The following is a 15,177-nucleotide window of genomic DNA, read 5'->3' as shown; positions in this document are numbered from 1 at the left end:
GCCGGTTGATGTTCCTCCTCTTTCCTGGCTTTGAGCCACCGCGTCGAGGCACGCCGAACAAAGGTTGGCGAACTCGGAGGAAGCTCGTCAGAATCAGCTGTTGTTGTTTCCGCCGGACAGCCGCATCGTTCTGCTCCTCCGTGAACACCTGCACCATCATCTCATCGTCGCTGTCCATCGCGGCAATCCAACGAACACCTTGCGGGCTGGGCGATTCTGCGGCGGTGGCGACGACCTCTGTTCCGGTCGAAACAGCAGCTGCCGGTCGAGGGGGTAGCGGCGGTGTCGATGGACGGCAGTTCCTGGACAGGCGTCAGTGTCTATTGCAGGCAGGAGGCGCGACAGCGACGGTGGTGATGACGATCTAAAGGGGTGGGAATCGGCTCGAACGTGGATGAGAGGTAGGAAAAGCGGTGCGTCTGCTGCCAGGCGGAGCCCACGCGCGATTTGTGACGTGCCACACCCGATCCACGCGCTCGACGAAGGGGCTGGCACAGTGGCACGGGTTGCCGGCGCGTCTAAGCCGCCGGTTCTAAAAAGTTATCGGGGGCGCTACGAAGCACCGGTGGAGATGCGCCGCCGCCGATTGGTTTCCCCATCGCCTTCCAAGGTTCTCCTGTCCCACCTTGGCTAGCATCTTCTTCTGAAGAAATCCGTATATTTTACCTTCGATTGATCTGATCCTGATCTATTCTTCTAATCAACAGTTCGAATCATGATCCCGGAGTGAATGGGGTCCGTATCGAAGAACTCGTTCTCGAGGTACGCCACCGACACGGAGCAGGGCAGCCACACGTTCGGGATCTCCGGGTACACCCTCAAGAAGGGCATCGGCGTCGGCGAGTTCATCCAGTCGAGCATTTTCGCCGTCGGCGGCCCAAACCCGTATAATAACTGCCAGAATACGGGTTTGAGCTCTACCCGGCCGTCTAGCAGGCCCCATAAAAACGGCCCCCGCATCGATTTTTGCTGGTTTCGATTACGGGGTGGACTTTCGCCCCTTACTTGTGCGGGGTGGGAGGCCAAATACAGGGCCAACCCCTCACTCATGGCGGGCTGAAATTTCAGAAAATCTAACTGCTTTCGCGATTCGCCTCGCCGGAATCCGGCTAAATTCCGACGAACTGCGGGGCGGGGCTGGCCGGAGCGAGGCGGGGCGAGGGCGGGGCTGGCCGGAGCGAGCACGGCCGGAGCGGGACTGGCCGGAGCGAGGCGGGGCGAGGGCGGGGCTGGCCGGAGCGAGCACGGCCGGAGCGGGGCAGGACTGGCCGGAGCGAGGCGGGGCGGGGCGAGGGCGGCGCAGCCATGGCCGGGGCGGGGCGAGGGAGGCGCGGTCGGGAGCGGTGCGGCCAGGGCGGGGCGAGGGTGGGGCGAGGGTGGGGCGAAGGCGCCGGGGGCGGCGCGGCCATGGCCGGGGCGGGGCGAGGGCGGCACGGTCGGGAGCGGAGCGGGGCGAGGGCGGCCGGGGGCGGCGCGGCCGGGGCCGGGGCGAGGTGAGGCGAGGGCGGCCGGGGGCGGCACGGCCATGGCCGGAGGCGGGGGAGCAGGGAGCACGGTGGCTAGAGGAAGAAGATGGAAGGATTTTTTTTTTGATTCGGCATATTTTGGGAATATTCCCTTTTACAGGGTGAGTTTACAGGTTCTGCTAGATTGGACGCGTTTTTGGCCGGTGAAAAACGAATACAGGGTCCTCTACTCGCGTTTTAAGGGCGAAAAAATACGGGACCTGTTAGACATGCTCTAAGAAGTGAACTGGAGCAGGAATCATCAGGTTACATTAAGGATGACAGACTTGTGATCGAATGTGTTCTTACCGTGATCAAAGACTCGTTCTTGTACAATGCCGGATCGTGGTCTGAAATCAATGTGCCACCATCAGATTTGCCGGGCCATTTGGGCAAGTTATTGCTGGGGAAGGAGGAGTCAGACGTGAATTTCAGTGTTGGAGGAGAGAATTTCCCTGCGCACAAGATCGTACACGTCACAGCTATATTTGTCAGATGAAGGAGAGAAGGGCGCGTCGCATAACGGTAGAAAACATACAGCCTGCTGTTTTCAGAGCTCTGCTGCACTTCATCTACACTGACTTCTAGCCTGACATGGATGATCTCAATCATGCTGATTACAGTGAAACGATCGGTCATCTACTTGTCGCTGCGGATAGATATGCCATGGACAGGCTGAAGTTGGTCTGCCAAAGAATCCTCTGTGAGTGTATTGATGTGGACACCGTGGCAGCTACATTGGCTTTAGCTGATCAACATAACTGCGACAAGCTTAGGGAGGTTTGCATTGAGTTCCTTGAATATACTGCTTCCTCGGATCGGATGGATGCTGTTGTGGTAACCGAAGGTTATGCAAGTCTCAAAAGAACTTGCCCTTCTGTCTTGCCAGATATGTTTGAGAAGACAAGTAGGTCGCGCAAAACATAGATGAGCAGCTTATCTGGGTTAATTATGTTGATTGGTCTTTAGCTTTTCTTCTTAGATTATAAATAGCTTTGCTGGCAAAAAAATTCATCTTCTGGCTTTTTATGATTCCCTATTTAGAAAACTTGTGACAGAATCATGGATCAATGCTTTTGATCTTCTTAATTGTTTTAGTTATGTTTACCTTCAAAACTGAAAGATAAATATGTATGTACAATTTAGCATATTCTCCATCTGCTTATCACCTAGCACAGACCAATATATATAGGACATATTCATACTACACCCGGGTGTAGTTACACCCACGCGTGTTTCTCATAATTTAGAGAGTATCTATTATACCTAAGAGTATGTACATGTAGTATGAAGTATATAAAACTAGTTTGGTGGTATATATAATACTTTGTAGGCAGTATGCACATTTTTTTACGTAGACTCATTTTTTACGTACACATATGCATGTATTTCGTATATATAGTGCAAACTACATGCTCACTTATATTTTTTCCACCAAACTTGGTTTGTAATATCTTAGATATAGTGTAGGAATATACTCAAACTGATAAAGTATCGTATATACTTCCGTATGGTAGTATATTAGATATGGGTGTAACTACACCCAGGGGTAGGAAGTATTATATTCATACTACACCCGGGTGTAGTTACACCCACGCGTGTTTCTCATAATCTAGAGAGTATCTATCATACCTAAGAGTATGTACATGTAGTATGATATATATATATATATATATATATATATATGATAAACCTATCATAGAAAGAGTTAATGCTAAATTGCGGCAACTTCATATCCTCCTTCAAATCTGCATGGTAATGTTGCATTAACAATGTTTTGGAATCGCTTAGTAGAAGGTTATTTCAAAACAGGTTTATGGATGATTTGGATTGTTATGGTTACTTTTGGGGCATCCATTCAAGGATTATCTCTGCATTTTATGCTGTGTTTATTACCCCCCACCTCCACCCCCTCCCCCATTCCATATTATTAGGTAGTATTTTTTAAGACATTGTTGGAACCATGGATAGAAAAGTTTGAAGAATAAGTGCTTTTTACGATTCATATCAGGCAGAAAGCATTGATTAGTTAAAAATGAGTGTGCTTTACCTTTCAAGACCAACCCACTACATAAAAATTTATTTTGTCTTTTGCATGTTGTTGGCGAAACTTCTGTTAATTCAGTTTGTAATTTAAGCCTGAAAATAAAATTGGCGTCAGGTTACAAGAACTTTCACATATTTTGTTTTTCTGCCATCTTCTTGAGTAATATGCGCCCTACCATTTCAACCTTCATAGAAGTGTTTTGGCTTGCAGCCCTCACTAGTGGCTCATGGAGGGGAGTAAATCTTGATTTTTCAGCCATTCCTATTTTTTGTGCCTTGTTTGCAGTGAAACAGAACACATTTTTTGACACTAAAAAAAGAGGATTGCCCGTTTCGAAACATAGACATGAAAGCACACATTGTATGATCATCTCTGCATTTTGCATTGTGTTTCTTATTTTTGAAGAACTTAATGGAACCATGTATAGAAATTTGAGGAATGAGTGTCTTTTACAGCTCATATTAAACATATCTCTCGTGATCAAGAATTGATTATTTTAAAAGTAAGTGTGTTTTACCTATCATGATCAACCACTAGGAAAAAAATGCATTTCGTTGTTTGCACATTGTTGGTGAAACGTATGTTTAATCAGTTTATAATTTAAGCCTGAAAAATGCTGGCGTCTGGTTAAGAGAATGTTCATATATTTTATTATGCCAGCCTCTTCTTCTTGAGTTACATGCACCCTACCATTTTTCCCTTCACAGAAGAAGACTTGCTTGCAGCCCTGACTAGTTGTTCACTGAAGGCACTAGATCTTAATTTTTTTTTCCAGGTCAAGGGGGTTTTGCTATGTTTCAAGCAAAACCAGATCACATATTTTGGCAGTGAAAAGAAAAAAAGGTTACCTGTCTTGGAACGTAGTCCATAAAACAGTAGTACTTATGAAGGCATTTCAATACCCTCTCCAGGAATGCAGAAATGTGATGAAAACATTTTTCATTTCATTTTGGATCCCTTCTACGTCTGAACGTGCCAAGAGGCATGCCGGTCACATTGATCGGCATCTTGCGTAACATGATCTTCAAACATTGCAAGAAACAGTATGTGGTTTTTCCATTAAACTGTTAATGAAAGGGAGGGTCGGGCATGGTGATGCTCTCGGGAAGAAATGCACACCTAGGAGTGATGATCTGAAAACATGGAGATGTATTGGATGGTATAGCTGACCCTGAGATGGCTGAAGCAATTGTAGTTCGCACTACTACGCAGTTTGCTCAGACTGAAGGTTTGCCAAAAATCAACATAGTTCGGAATCTTCAAGCTCAACGCTGGGACAGGTCTTCCCCCCTTGTTGTTGCAGAAATCCTCTGTTTAGCTAGCCAATTTTCAGTTTTTTCTCTTTCCTTCATGTTAATATGTGTTTGTAACGAAGCAACACATGTTTTAGCTAGGGCTAGTATGTCTTTCCCTATCCCTGTTTATACCAATGTGGTGCTGGATTTTATCCGGGCAACAGTTTGTAATGATTCTGAAGTTTAACTGAAAGTGTTGTTCGTTTCTTAAAAAAGCCACTCTAAAGGCCCCACAATCAAGGCAGACAAAGCCACTCTAAAGGCCTTCAATAGGTTTCGGTGAGGCATGCTCTAGGCATGCACGACTGGGTCATCCAAAGACTTGGGAGGTCTCAGAATTCTGGACTTGGGCAAATTTTTAGAGGGACTCGGCCTTCAATGGGTATCGTATGAATGGAAGGTGCCACACAAACCCTGAATGGGTCTTGAAAAACGCCGAATTATAAAATGGACAGGTAACTTTTCATCGCTGCCATGGCTCTGCCTGGCTTGATGGATGAATGGGTCCTCCCCTAAAGTTTTCAAGACTTCAAGACGAAAGTATAGACCAGTCTGCGATGCTCTTGCCAATCAAAAAGAATGGATCGCTGACCTCTGGATAACTTCACGGCTGAGCGCATGGCTTAATTTGTTCTTCTTCTCTTGGGTCTTGTTGCTTCTCCTCTTGGGTCTTGTTGCGTGATGAGGACTATCATATGGATCCTGCACGCGAATAACGAACCGGTGACGTGCTGCAGCTGGTCGACGAAATGCCCATCCCTGTGTTCGACACGGAAGCCATACAATGCCATTCCTAACCAGGTAATGTCTTTATCAGAATTCTGTGAAGGATTCATGCAAATAAGCTTGGACCTAGATAAAATGGCGCCACTGCTCATACAAAACGTAGGATCCATTCATAGGTTGTTTCTGTAGAGTGCATCCATATGCCTGGGAGCCGTATGAGATGGCATACAGGTTCTCCTCTATTAGGCAATGTGCTTCTGTTATGATCATTTACCAACTTTTGAAAGGATTAAATATTTTCAAGAGTATATGCTGCAGCTTTGCAGGATCTTCTACTCACTAAAAGAAGACTGTTTTTAAAATACAAATTTACCGTGATACGAAATAAACTAATTCACCAGTTACTGCAGAAAAATGTTGAACTTCTTTGGCAGAAATCCTCGCGATTGAAGTCCTGAATAACAATAGCTGAAGTCTTACATGTTTTAGATCATCGCCACCCGAGGAAGCTCTCGCGGCCCTCCTCTTCTCCTTCCTAACACTAGCTGCCGTCTTCTGCGGCCCTCCCCATCCCTCCTCCTCCTCCTCCTCCTCCTCTTGCCGCAGTCGGGACAAACCGCCGGGCACAGTCCGCGTGGTTAAGGCGGCGGCGGGGATTTTTTTCCACGAGTAGCGACCTCCCTCTCTTTGCAGCGTCGGTGATGACATCGAGTGTCAGCGGTGCTGTGGTGCTGTGGTGCTGTGGCCTTCTAGCTATGATGCTGGCGCGTCGACGATGGAGGTGGAGCTCCTCCGCCCAGTGGTGGTGCCCCGCCCGGGGTCTTGGGCCTCGGTGGGGCCGCGTGTCTGGTACCACAGTTATGGGAGCCAGGCTACAACGATGGACTGGCACCGTGGTGATGCCGCCGTCGTTGACCTTCGTAGTGGTGGCCCAGTCTCTCGGCCTCGTGGCATTGTCGGGATTGCCGTGGCCATGGCTATGGCAGTGGCCATGGCCGGTTTGTCGACTTGCCACACCGGGAGCTAGCCGGTGATGTGGGTCCTGCTTGCTCAGCTTGAACAAAGGAGGCGATCCTATGATCACTCTCACGCCTTGTTGCCGGCCTTCATTGATTCAGTCGAAGTGTCGAGTTTCGGAAGGCTCCGCCGGCCAACTCCAACGGACGACATGCCGGAGATTGTCAGATCGGATGGGTCGCGCACAACCATGTTCCTGTTTGGTTTCGGAGGGAGCGATGCGAAACTCTGTAGTCTGTTGCCATTGTGGGACATGTCTTTGGTTTCATGGTGAAGTCAGTCGTGGAGAATGGCATGGAAGCTAAGATTTCTGGACTGGTAATGGTGGTTCGAGTCCTGGTGGCGATGAGTTTTGGCTTGGTGATTCGTGACTTGGAGCAGCTAGCGACATCGGCAAGTGGGGGCGACATCACAGAAAGAAATTCAGAGTCTAAACTTGAGGGTGAAAACTCAAGGTTTTACCTGGCAATGGCCAGGTTGAAGGCATTGTTTTGTGAGCACGGATTTTCTCCTAGGTGAAAGCCTACCATCTATGATCAGGACAATGATGGTGCTTGTCCGTTGTTCCCTTCTTCGAGACGTCGCTTTTGGAGGTGGATTTCTGGTGCTATTTTGGTCCGTTGTTACAAGGAACATATCTTGTTTCTCTATTTTTCTTTTCTCTACCTAAGTGCATCTGTATTGCCATTAGGGACGTTGTTACACTGGCGGGGTGTAATCATTATCTTCGCGATATTAATATATTTCCTTTGTCGGAAAAAATATCATCGTCACCTTTATCAAGAGAAACTAACACTGCATGAGAGTTAAGCAGGCCGTATATTATTTTTACCCAGATTAATATGGACTTCCCACCTTCGATTCTATTGGCCATGCACGAACATGCGTGCTTCAGAAAAAAATTGCTTATTCTTCATCTGTCTTCCTTTTGAAGCTTGCCCACTTCACAACCACATACACATAGATTCTGTCATACAGCTCATCAAAGAGTTGAAAATAAGCAATCCTCCATGTCTTCTTGAATAAGAGTGCACATAACACAGTCGAAAACCCCGCCACAAGTCCCAGCATAAGACCAAAATCAAAGGAGAGTGGATCAAATTCTTGGTTGCCGCTTGTAAGAGGACCATGGGTGACTGTACTGTTTTCTGAACAATTCTTCTGAAGGGGAGGCCCACAAACTCCATTGTTGCCAATGTACATAAGGGCTGGGTTATCCACATTGAGTGTGTCAAGTTGGTGGCCGGAGGGTATCCTTCCAGAAAAAATGTTATAGGACATGTTCAAGTAGCTCAGAGATGTCAAATTCGACAAGCTCGGTGGGATTTCACCAGAAAGCTTATTCTTAGACATGTCGAGAGATTCTAATGACTGCAGGGAGCCAATCTTGGTAGGAATGTTTCCACTCAGGTAGTTTGATGACAAATTCAAGTTTATCAATGCATCAAGGGACGTGATATCTGTGGGAACTTCACCAGTTAAGGAGTTGCCTGATACATCAATGCTCACGAAATATGCAAGGGTGCCACCATATCTAAGATCTTGTCCTTTTGTGATTATTGACAAGGTTTCTCTAAATTGACCTGTTATAATCAATGGACCCAAGCCAGCTAGAGCCACATCTATACCAGATATAGGCATGAAGCCCTTCCGGGTCATACCAGTTAGGTTGGACAGATGCAGTGGTATAACACCAGATATGTTATTTCCCGACAGATCCAAGTATTGAAGATAACTAAGGGTTGTTATTTCAACTGGAATAATCCCAGAAAATTCGTTGTAGCATAGTCGCAGAAACCGTAACCGTGCCAGGTCTCCTATCCAAGTGGGTATCCTTCCATAGAACTTATTCCATGCAAGATCAAGAAACTCGAGATTTGATCCATTCTGCAAAAATTCTGGGAATGTGCCTGATAAGCTATTGTTGCTTAACAGGAGGTAAGACATGAATAAGGTCTCAAAGCACTGAGGAATTTCACCCTCTAGAAGATTGCTTGACAAATCAAGATCTTTTAGCCCTTGCATTTTACACATAGAATCTGGAATGCTGCCACCAATTTGATTTGAATACATCAGCAATGTTTCCAGTTGCACGGCTTCAAGATTTGATGGTAGTGTTCCTGACAAGGCATTGTTGGAGATGTCTAATACAATGATATTTCTTGGAAAATCTGCTATTGGTCCTACAAGACGGTTTGAACCGAGGTAGAGCTCTTCAAACGCCATGCCATATAGATGTGTTGGCAAGCTGCCGCTTATTTGGTTATGAGAGATGTCAAGATATTTGACTCGTGAAAATGCAGATCAAAACCAATCAGGAATCGTATCCATAAGAGTTGTGTTTGAAATGTCAAGTGTAGTGAGTTCTAGTTGCCACTGAAGCCAGGCCGGAAAGAGAGGACCCATCTGACAAGATGAAAATAGTGCAACCTCCAGCCTGAAGGGAGCAACCCAATCTGAATCCACTGCAATCTTCAAATAATTAGAAGAGAGGTCTATATTCTTTAGACCTTTTAGACTTCTAAAATGTTCTTCCGTAATCACACCACTGAAGTTGTTCTTGCTTAGGACCAAAGAAGTCAGATCACTAAGGGCACCAATTTCAGAAGGTACAATACCAGTGAAGTTGTTGTTACTTAGGTCCAAAGAAGTCAGATTAGTTAGGGAACCAATTTCAGAGGGCACACTTCTGCTGAATAAGTTGCTCGAAAGGTCAAGTGCAGTTAAACACATCAAATTCCCAATGCCAGGTGGTATACCTCCGGTGATGCTGTTGTGGGAGAGTTCAAGTCTGTTCAAGCTGGTGAGGTTACCTATCAAATTTGGCAATGCTCCGGTCAAACTGTTTTGACTGAAATCCAGCACCTGCAAATTTGTCCATGCGCATTCTGGCAAGCCCTGCATCATTTCTGCTACACCTGCACTTATGTCATTGTGGCTGAGGTCTAAGATTTTCAAACTGCAAAGATTCTTCAGCTTTCCAGTCATTGTCAAGTACTTGTTCGAATTTAACGACAAATCAAGCACTTGAAGGGATGTCATATTTGCTAGTGCATCAGGAAATTGGCCGAATAATCTAGTATACTCAAGATTGAGGTGCTTGAGGCTTGTCACTTTCCAAAACCAACTATGCTCGATTGAGTGGTCAAATTCATTCAAAGAAAGATCAAGCTTCTCAAGTTTGGTTAGATTGAGGTACGGAAGCGATTGGTTTGCATTGTCAAGCGAACAACCATGAAGATGGACAACCCTGAGAGACGGAATCATATTCAGAGTATGAGGCCAGTCATCTATCCCAGAGAGGTTTACTCCGCAGATGCTGAGGTGCTTTAGTGAATGCAGATTTGTTAGCCATGTGATGTTGTCAGAGTACATCTCACTCTCAGAACGACGACCCTGGCCGATGGCAAGATACCGCATCTTGTACAGGTTGCCAAGCTGAGGAGGCAGTCTGCCGCTAAACGCTAAGCCAGTGAGGTTGAGATATCTCAGGTTCTCCATCGAGCCCAAGAACTCAGGAAAAGTGCTATTTGGCCCTGATAAGCAGTTCATGCTAAGGTCTATGTGCTCTAGATACTCCAAGGAACGTAAAGAGGAACTGATCTCACCGAAAAGAGTATCAAAAGCACATGGATCTGCGTACACATCCTGGTTCGGAGTGCGGAGGTGGAGCCTGACAACATGGCCGGTTCGGTTGCTGCACCTGATGCCTCTCCACCGGCAGCAGTCTTGGCCGTGCCACGAGGCGAGGAGGTTGGTTCTGTCGCTTGTGATGCCCTTCTTGAAGGAGAGCAAGGAGGCCCTCTCGGCGGGGATGCAGCTGCCGCCATGGGCGTCCTGGAGTTGCAATGCACCGCTCGCGAAGATGCTTATGATGCAGAGGAGGAGCAAGAGGTGAGTTGTGCGATACATGCTGGAAGAACGGGACCTGGTTAGCATGTAAACTGAGAATGCATGCTACTAGTGCTGTTTTCCAGAGGATGGTACTGCCTTACTGGAGATGTTGTTTTATCCATTTGAGCCAAGCCTACGGTCATAGAAAGGACGCGCGTTCACTCATCGTCTGGTTGGTATCAGTCGATGTAGAGATGGTGACCCAATCGCCAGCTACTTGATCAATCGCCTGGTTTCAGCCACACTGTGCTCCTGCAGACCCTAGAGGTTTCCTGTCATGGTCCAGGGCGATTGAATATTGCTGATCATTCACACACGCAAAGTCTTTGTTCACTAATTGGTGACGACCCGCTGCAACCACGCTGTGCTGGCAAAGTCAGCAACCATGTTTGTAAAGTGTGAACTCGAGTTTCGAGAATCCGAAAGAAAGAAATGGATTGCTCCATCATTTACGAAATTAGTGTTAGGAATCTTGATGCGATTCACTCACACCAACATGTTGTGGGATACAAATATGCAACAAAAAATAAAATTATCCCAGACACCTGAATATGAGAAGACAAAAGGATAACATTTTTTATGGGTTTTGCTAGAACTAAGTTCGTGCTACATCATTAGATTTGCTTTGTGATCCGTGCTAGTTATCAGCTGCAACATGAGTTACGATTGAGATTTGATGACATCATCTGAGAACGAAATTAGCCACACCCATTTTTTTATCTAATACACTGTCAGTATCGCAGGTTTTTCTAGATTCGCGTGCATCTACCCACTAAACGCATCTAGATACATGCAAATCTAGACAATCTACGACCCATATTTTCTAACGGAGGGAATTATATTGATTAGGATAAATACAACCAATCAACAACATTTTACTTTCTAGCCTCATACAACCAATCAACAACATTACCTGTGACAGGAGCTGTTTTCTAACATACATCATCCATGGCACACAGTTACATGTTCTCTTAACTATGTCTGTGGACCTTGTCGACAAATAACACAGTGCCAACTGCATATGTTTCAAAATCCACGCTAAGCTGAAACTGAAGATCTGAATTCGGTCAAATCTATCATTCTGATGAATCTATCATAGGCCTTGTCCAGAGGATGAAGAGAAAAGATGGGCATTTTCTGTGCCGCATAGATTAAGGGCACCGCTAGGAATCGGATGCCGATATTTATCATTCCATCGGACTAGCGTTTAGCCATAGGATTTAAACCGCCTTGACCGTACGATTTCAAATAGTAACGACGGGCTCTTTCCGTGATTCCAGGGAAACGATTGCATGCGTGCTTCATAGAAACACTTCCCCGGTAACTGCTCCCCGTATGTTTGGTACTAGAGTTTTAGTGGGGATTAGCGGGGATAATCCGCTCCAAATTTCAAATCCCCACTTATCCCCAATACATGTTTGGTGCTAGAGTATGAGCGAGTTTAATGCCCACTTTTCCCCTAATTTAAGTGTAATTTTTTCAATCCCCAATACTCTACCTCTACCTAGTGGATTGGGGTTGGGGTTTTGTGGGGATTGGGTGACAAAAGTGATTCGCCCAATACTCTAGAGTATTATCCCCACTAATCCCCACTAAAACACTAGTACCAAATAAGGCCTAATGCAGGTGGGGCTGATTTCTCTTTCCTTTCTTCTTGGTAACTGCTCCCGTAATATACGTCCACATAATGCGCTAATCTCTCCTGCCTTTCTTCTTCCGCAGGGTTGCTTCATTGAAACAAGGACGGAAAATGGACACATGAGAAGCACAATTTTTTATATAAGAAGCACGGAATTATTACAGCGGTAGCTTTGTAATTTAGGATGATACAGTGATTAATTTTTTGCTTTTGGGAGCAATTAAATTGGTAGAAGGAAGCATACATGTGACACCGGTAGAATCCATGGCCTGGAAAGTGAAGCAACGTTGTATTTTCGGAAGCACATCCCTCGGTTCCAAGAAGCGTACAGGTGAACCATCGGAAGCACTGGAAGAAGCTCGAGCGGACGAGCAGCGTCGAGGAGGGTCGGACACAGCGGCAGCGGGCGAGTGGAGACCAGCGAGGGTTGACAAACATGGCGGCGGTGACACTAGGGCTCGAGCGATGGTGTGGTTCACGCCATTATATAGCCCAGCCACAAGACGTCCGATGCGTGCGGGCGAACGAACGGCGAGATGCTAGTCCGGTGTTTGTTTTCATATCGGACGACGATGTATAGTATTTACCATAGATTAAGTCATCAGTTTGGGGAAACCCCAGATAAAACAATGATTGCCCTGGACATTCATGTTTGAATATTGGTCCATACAATACTTGAACAAGTAGGTGCGCACAAGGAGCAAGACAAACAGGATGTAAGGAGAGCATCATTTAAAGAAAGAATAACACATATACTAACTGCTCAGAGCCAATATAGGATGATATGCCAATTCCAAGCCAGTTTTTCTCATATGGATCTACTTAGAGACATGAACAAGTTGTTTTGGGATTGAGCTGACATCGGGTTGCTAGTTACCACCAGAGACAAGCATCAAATTCAATGGAAAAGGTGTAGATATAATAATTAAGAAACCAGGTTTTAGCAACCAAAACCAGCAAAGCTTTTCTCTATATAAGAAGGAAACAATCTACGTACTAGATACCTATGCTTTGCCGAACTTACTTCTCTTCTCTAACACATCTACCAAGACAGAAGGGCAGGCCCTTTTGAGATCTGCAAAACCTTGGGTTTCCACCACAGCGTCCATCTCATCTGAAGTGGCCATGAACTGAATGCAAGCATCCTTAAGCCCGTCACAGTTATGCTGGTCAGCCAAGGCCAGCGTCGCCGCCACGCTGTCGGCGTCCATGTACTGACAAAGGATGTTTTGGCACATCAACTTGAGCCTGTCCATGGCATACCTATCCGCAGTCACAAGCAAATGGCGGGTAATTTCACTGTACTCGTCATGATCAAGATCCTCCATGTCGGGCAGCGAATCGGTGTACACGAAATGCAGCAAGGCTCTGAAGACAGAAGGCTGCATGTCTCGAATGGTTATGCTCGGCGCCGTCCTCTCCTTCATCTGCCCATACAGCTCCGCCCTGAATACAGGCGAGCGCGCGGCAAGCACGATCTTGTGCGCCGGGAAAGTCTGTCGTCCAACGCTGAAAGTCACGTCGGCACCATCCTCGTCCAGCAGCAGCTTGCCGAAGTGATCGGATAGGTCTGACGGCGGCACCTCGACTTGGTATTCTGCCAGGCTGTCGCGCACACCCGATTGCTTGACGACCGTAACATCGCACTCGATCGTCAGGTAATCGTCCAGAACATAGCAAGATTCATCCAGCTCCAGCTCGCTTCTGAGTATGGAATATCCACCTTGCGGGCCAAAGCGGCTAGTGTCACTGGATTTGAAGACTCTCGGGGTCGATTCCGAGCTGACGGTGACGGGCGACCCGGTGTCCTGGTTGAGCAAGCTGAGGTCGTAGGAAGCCCGCACCTCGGCGTCCTTGCTCATGAGCTCGAGATAGGCCGTCACGTAGTCCTTGAAAGCGTCGGTGACTCCGTCGGGGTAGAGGCGGATGGCCCAGTCGTAGCCTCCGACGGCGAAGGTGCTGGACCGGATGAACCGGCCGACGCCCATGCCCTTGGCGAGGCTGTACCCGGAGATCTCGAACGAGTGCGACCCCTTCTCCGTCTTGGTGGTGTACCTCGAGACCGTCTTCCTGGATTCGGACCCCATTTCCTACGGGAACAAAGATTCGGATCGGATAAAGGGGAGTGGGGACGGAATTCTTTCAGAAAAAAAGGAAGCGGGCTATACGAGGAGGTGGAGGGAGAACCCGGAGGCGGAGCGGCGGTGGCAGCGCCGGCGGGGTGCAAGATTTGTTGGTGGAAGGTGGAGCGGCGGTGGCAGCGCCGGCGGGGGGCAAGATTTGTTGGGGGAAGGCGAGGCGGCGACGATTTCTTCCGCCGGAGGAACCCACAATTCATGCCCATCCGCCACCACTTCACTGGGGGGTTTGGGCCGAATATTTAAGGTTACCGCTCACGGAGCCCATCAAGCAAGAGTCGGCGGCATATGCAGGGACCTCCAGGGATGTTTTTTTCAAAAGATTCAGCAAATTGTTTCCGTGCTCTTCTTTTTTTAAGTAGGAACACAAAATATTGAGCAGACCCCTTAGCTCTGGTAAAGAAAAGAGTGCGTAAAAAGCTTGTCATTTCGAGATTACATAGTGTTTGTATAATCTAGGGAGACCAAGTCAGCTACCGAATCACGACTAATGTCTGATAGACCCAGACTTGCCTAACTCAGCAACAACATGTGCTCTTTTCTTTTCTGAAACAATGCAAAATAAAAAAATGCTTTTTATATATAAAAAAATAAGTAAACAAGAGGGTCTGAAACCTATGCGAATACAAAAAAAAAAGACAATAACTTAAAGTCATTATAATTTTTGTGAATTTTTAGCACCCGCTAGCAGCTAGTTATGGGGACTCGGTTCGTCTACAATACACTTGTTAGTGTAGCTATACAATAATGACTTGATCTACCATCCAATCACATCCAACGACCTACGGCTAGCTAGTCTCAGATTTCCAGCGATCTCACTGTCTTCTTTCTTAGCGCGTAAGCCACATTGTGGCACTACCTCTCCGTACATCAGGGTGCACCGAGTAGCCTGCTAGCTGCTCGACAAGTCAGTCCA

General features: G+C 46.8%; 1 protein-coding gene and 2 pseudogenes across 1 annotated transcript; 1 reads left to right on the top strand and 2 right to left on the bottom strand.

The window, feature by feature from the left end:
- Positions 1 to 730: 730 nt before the first annotated feature.
- LOC124653824 lies at positions 731 to 2,536 on the top strand (annotated as a pseudogene).
- A 4,776-nt stretch (positions 2,537 to 7,312) lies between these two features.
- On the bottom strand, positions 7,313 to 10,583 carry LOC124686447 (annotated as a pseudogene).
- Positions 10,584 to 12,952: 2,369 nt separating this feature from the next.
- LOC124682852 (BTB/POZ and MATH domain-containing protein 2-like) lies at positions 12,953 to 14,456 on the bottom strand. Its single transcript, XM_047217469.1, has 2 exons — positions 14,292 to 14,456; positions 12,953 to 14,213 (listed from the first exon to the last, which is right to left on the bottom strand). Exon 2 carries the CDS (start codon positions 14,208 to 14,210, stop codon positions 13,128 to 13,130), a length of 1,083 nt encoding a protein of 360 aa, XP_047073425.1. The 5' UTR covers positions 14,211 to 14,213; positions 14,292 to 14,456; the 3' UTR covers positions 12,953 to 13,127.
- Between the last annotated feature and the right edge of the window lie 721 nt (positions 14,457 to 15,177).

Source organism: Lolium rigidum, chromosome 1 (genome assembly GCF_022539505.1).
Source record: "Lolium rigidum isolate FL_2022 chromosome 1, APGP_CSIRO_Lrig_0.1, whole genome shotgun sequence".
In the NCBI taxonomy this organism is placed as follows: domain Eukaryota; kingdom Viridiplantae; phylum Streptophyta; class Magnoliopsida; order Poales; family Poaceae; genus Lolium; species Lolium rigidum.
Note: the sequence above shows the minus strand (reverse complement) of the source record. Positions and strands in the feature narration are given on the sequence as shown.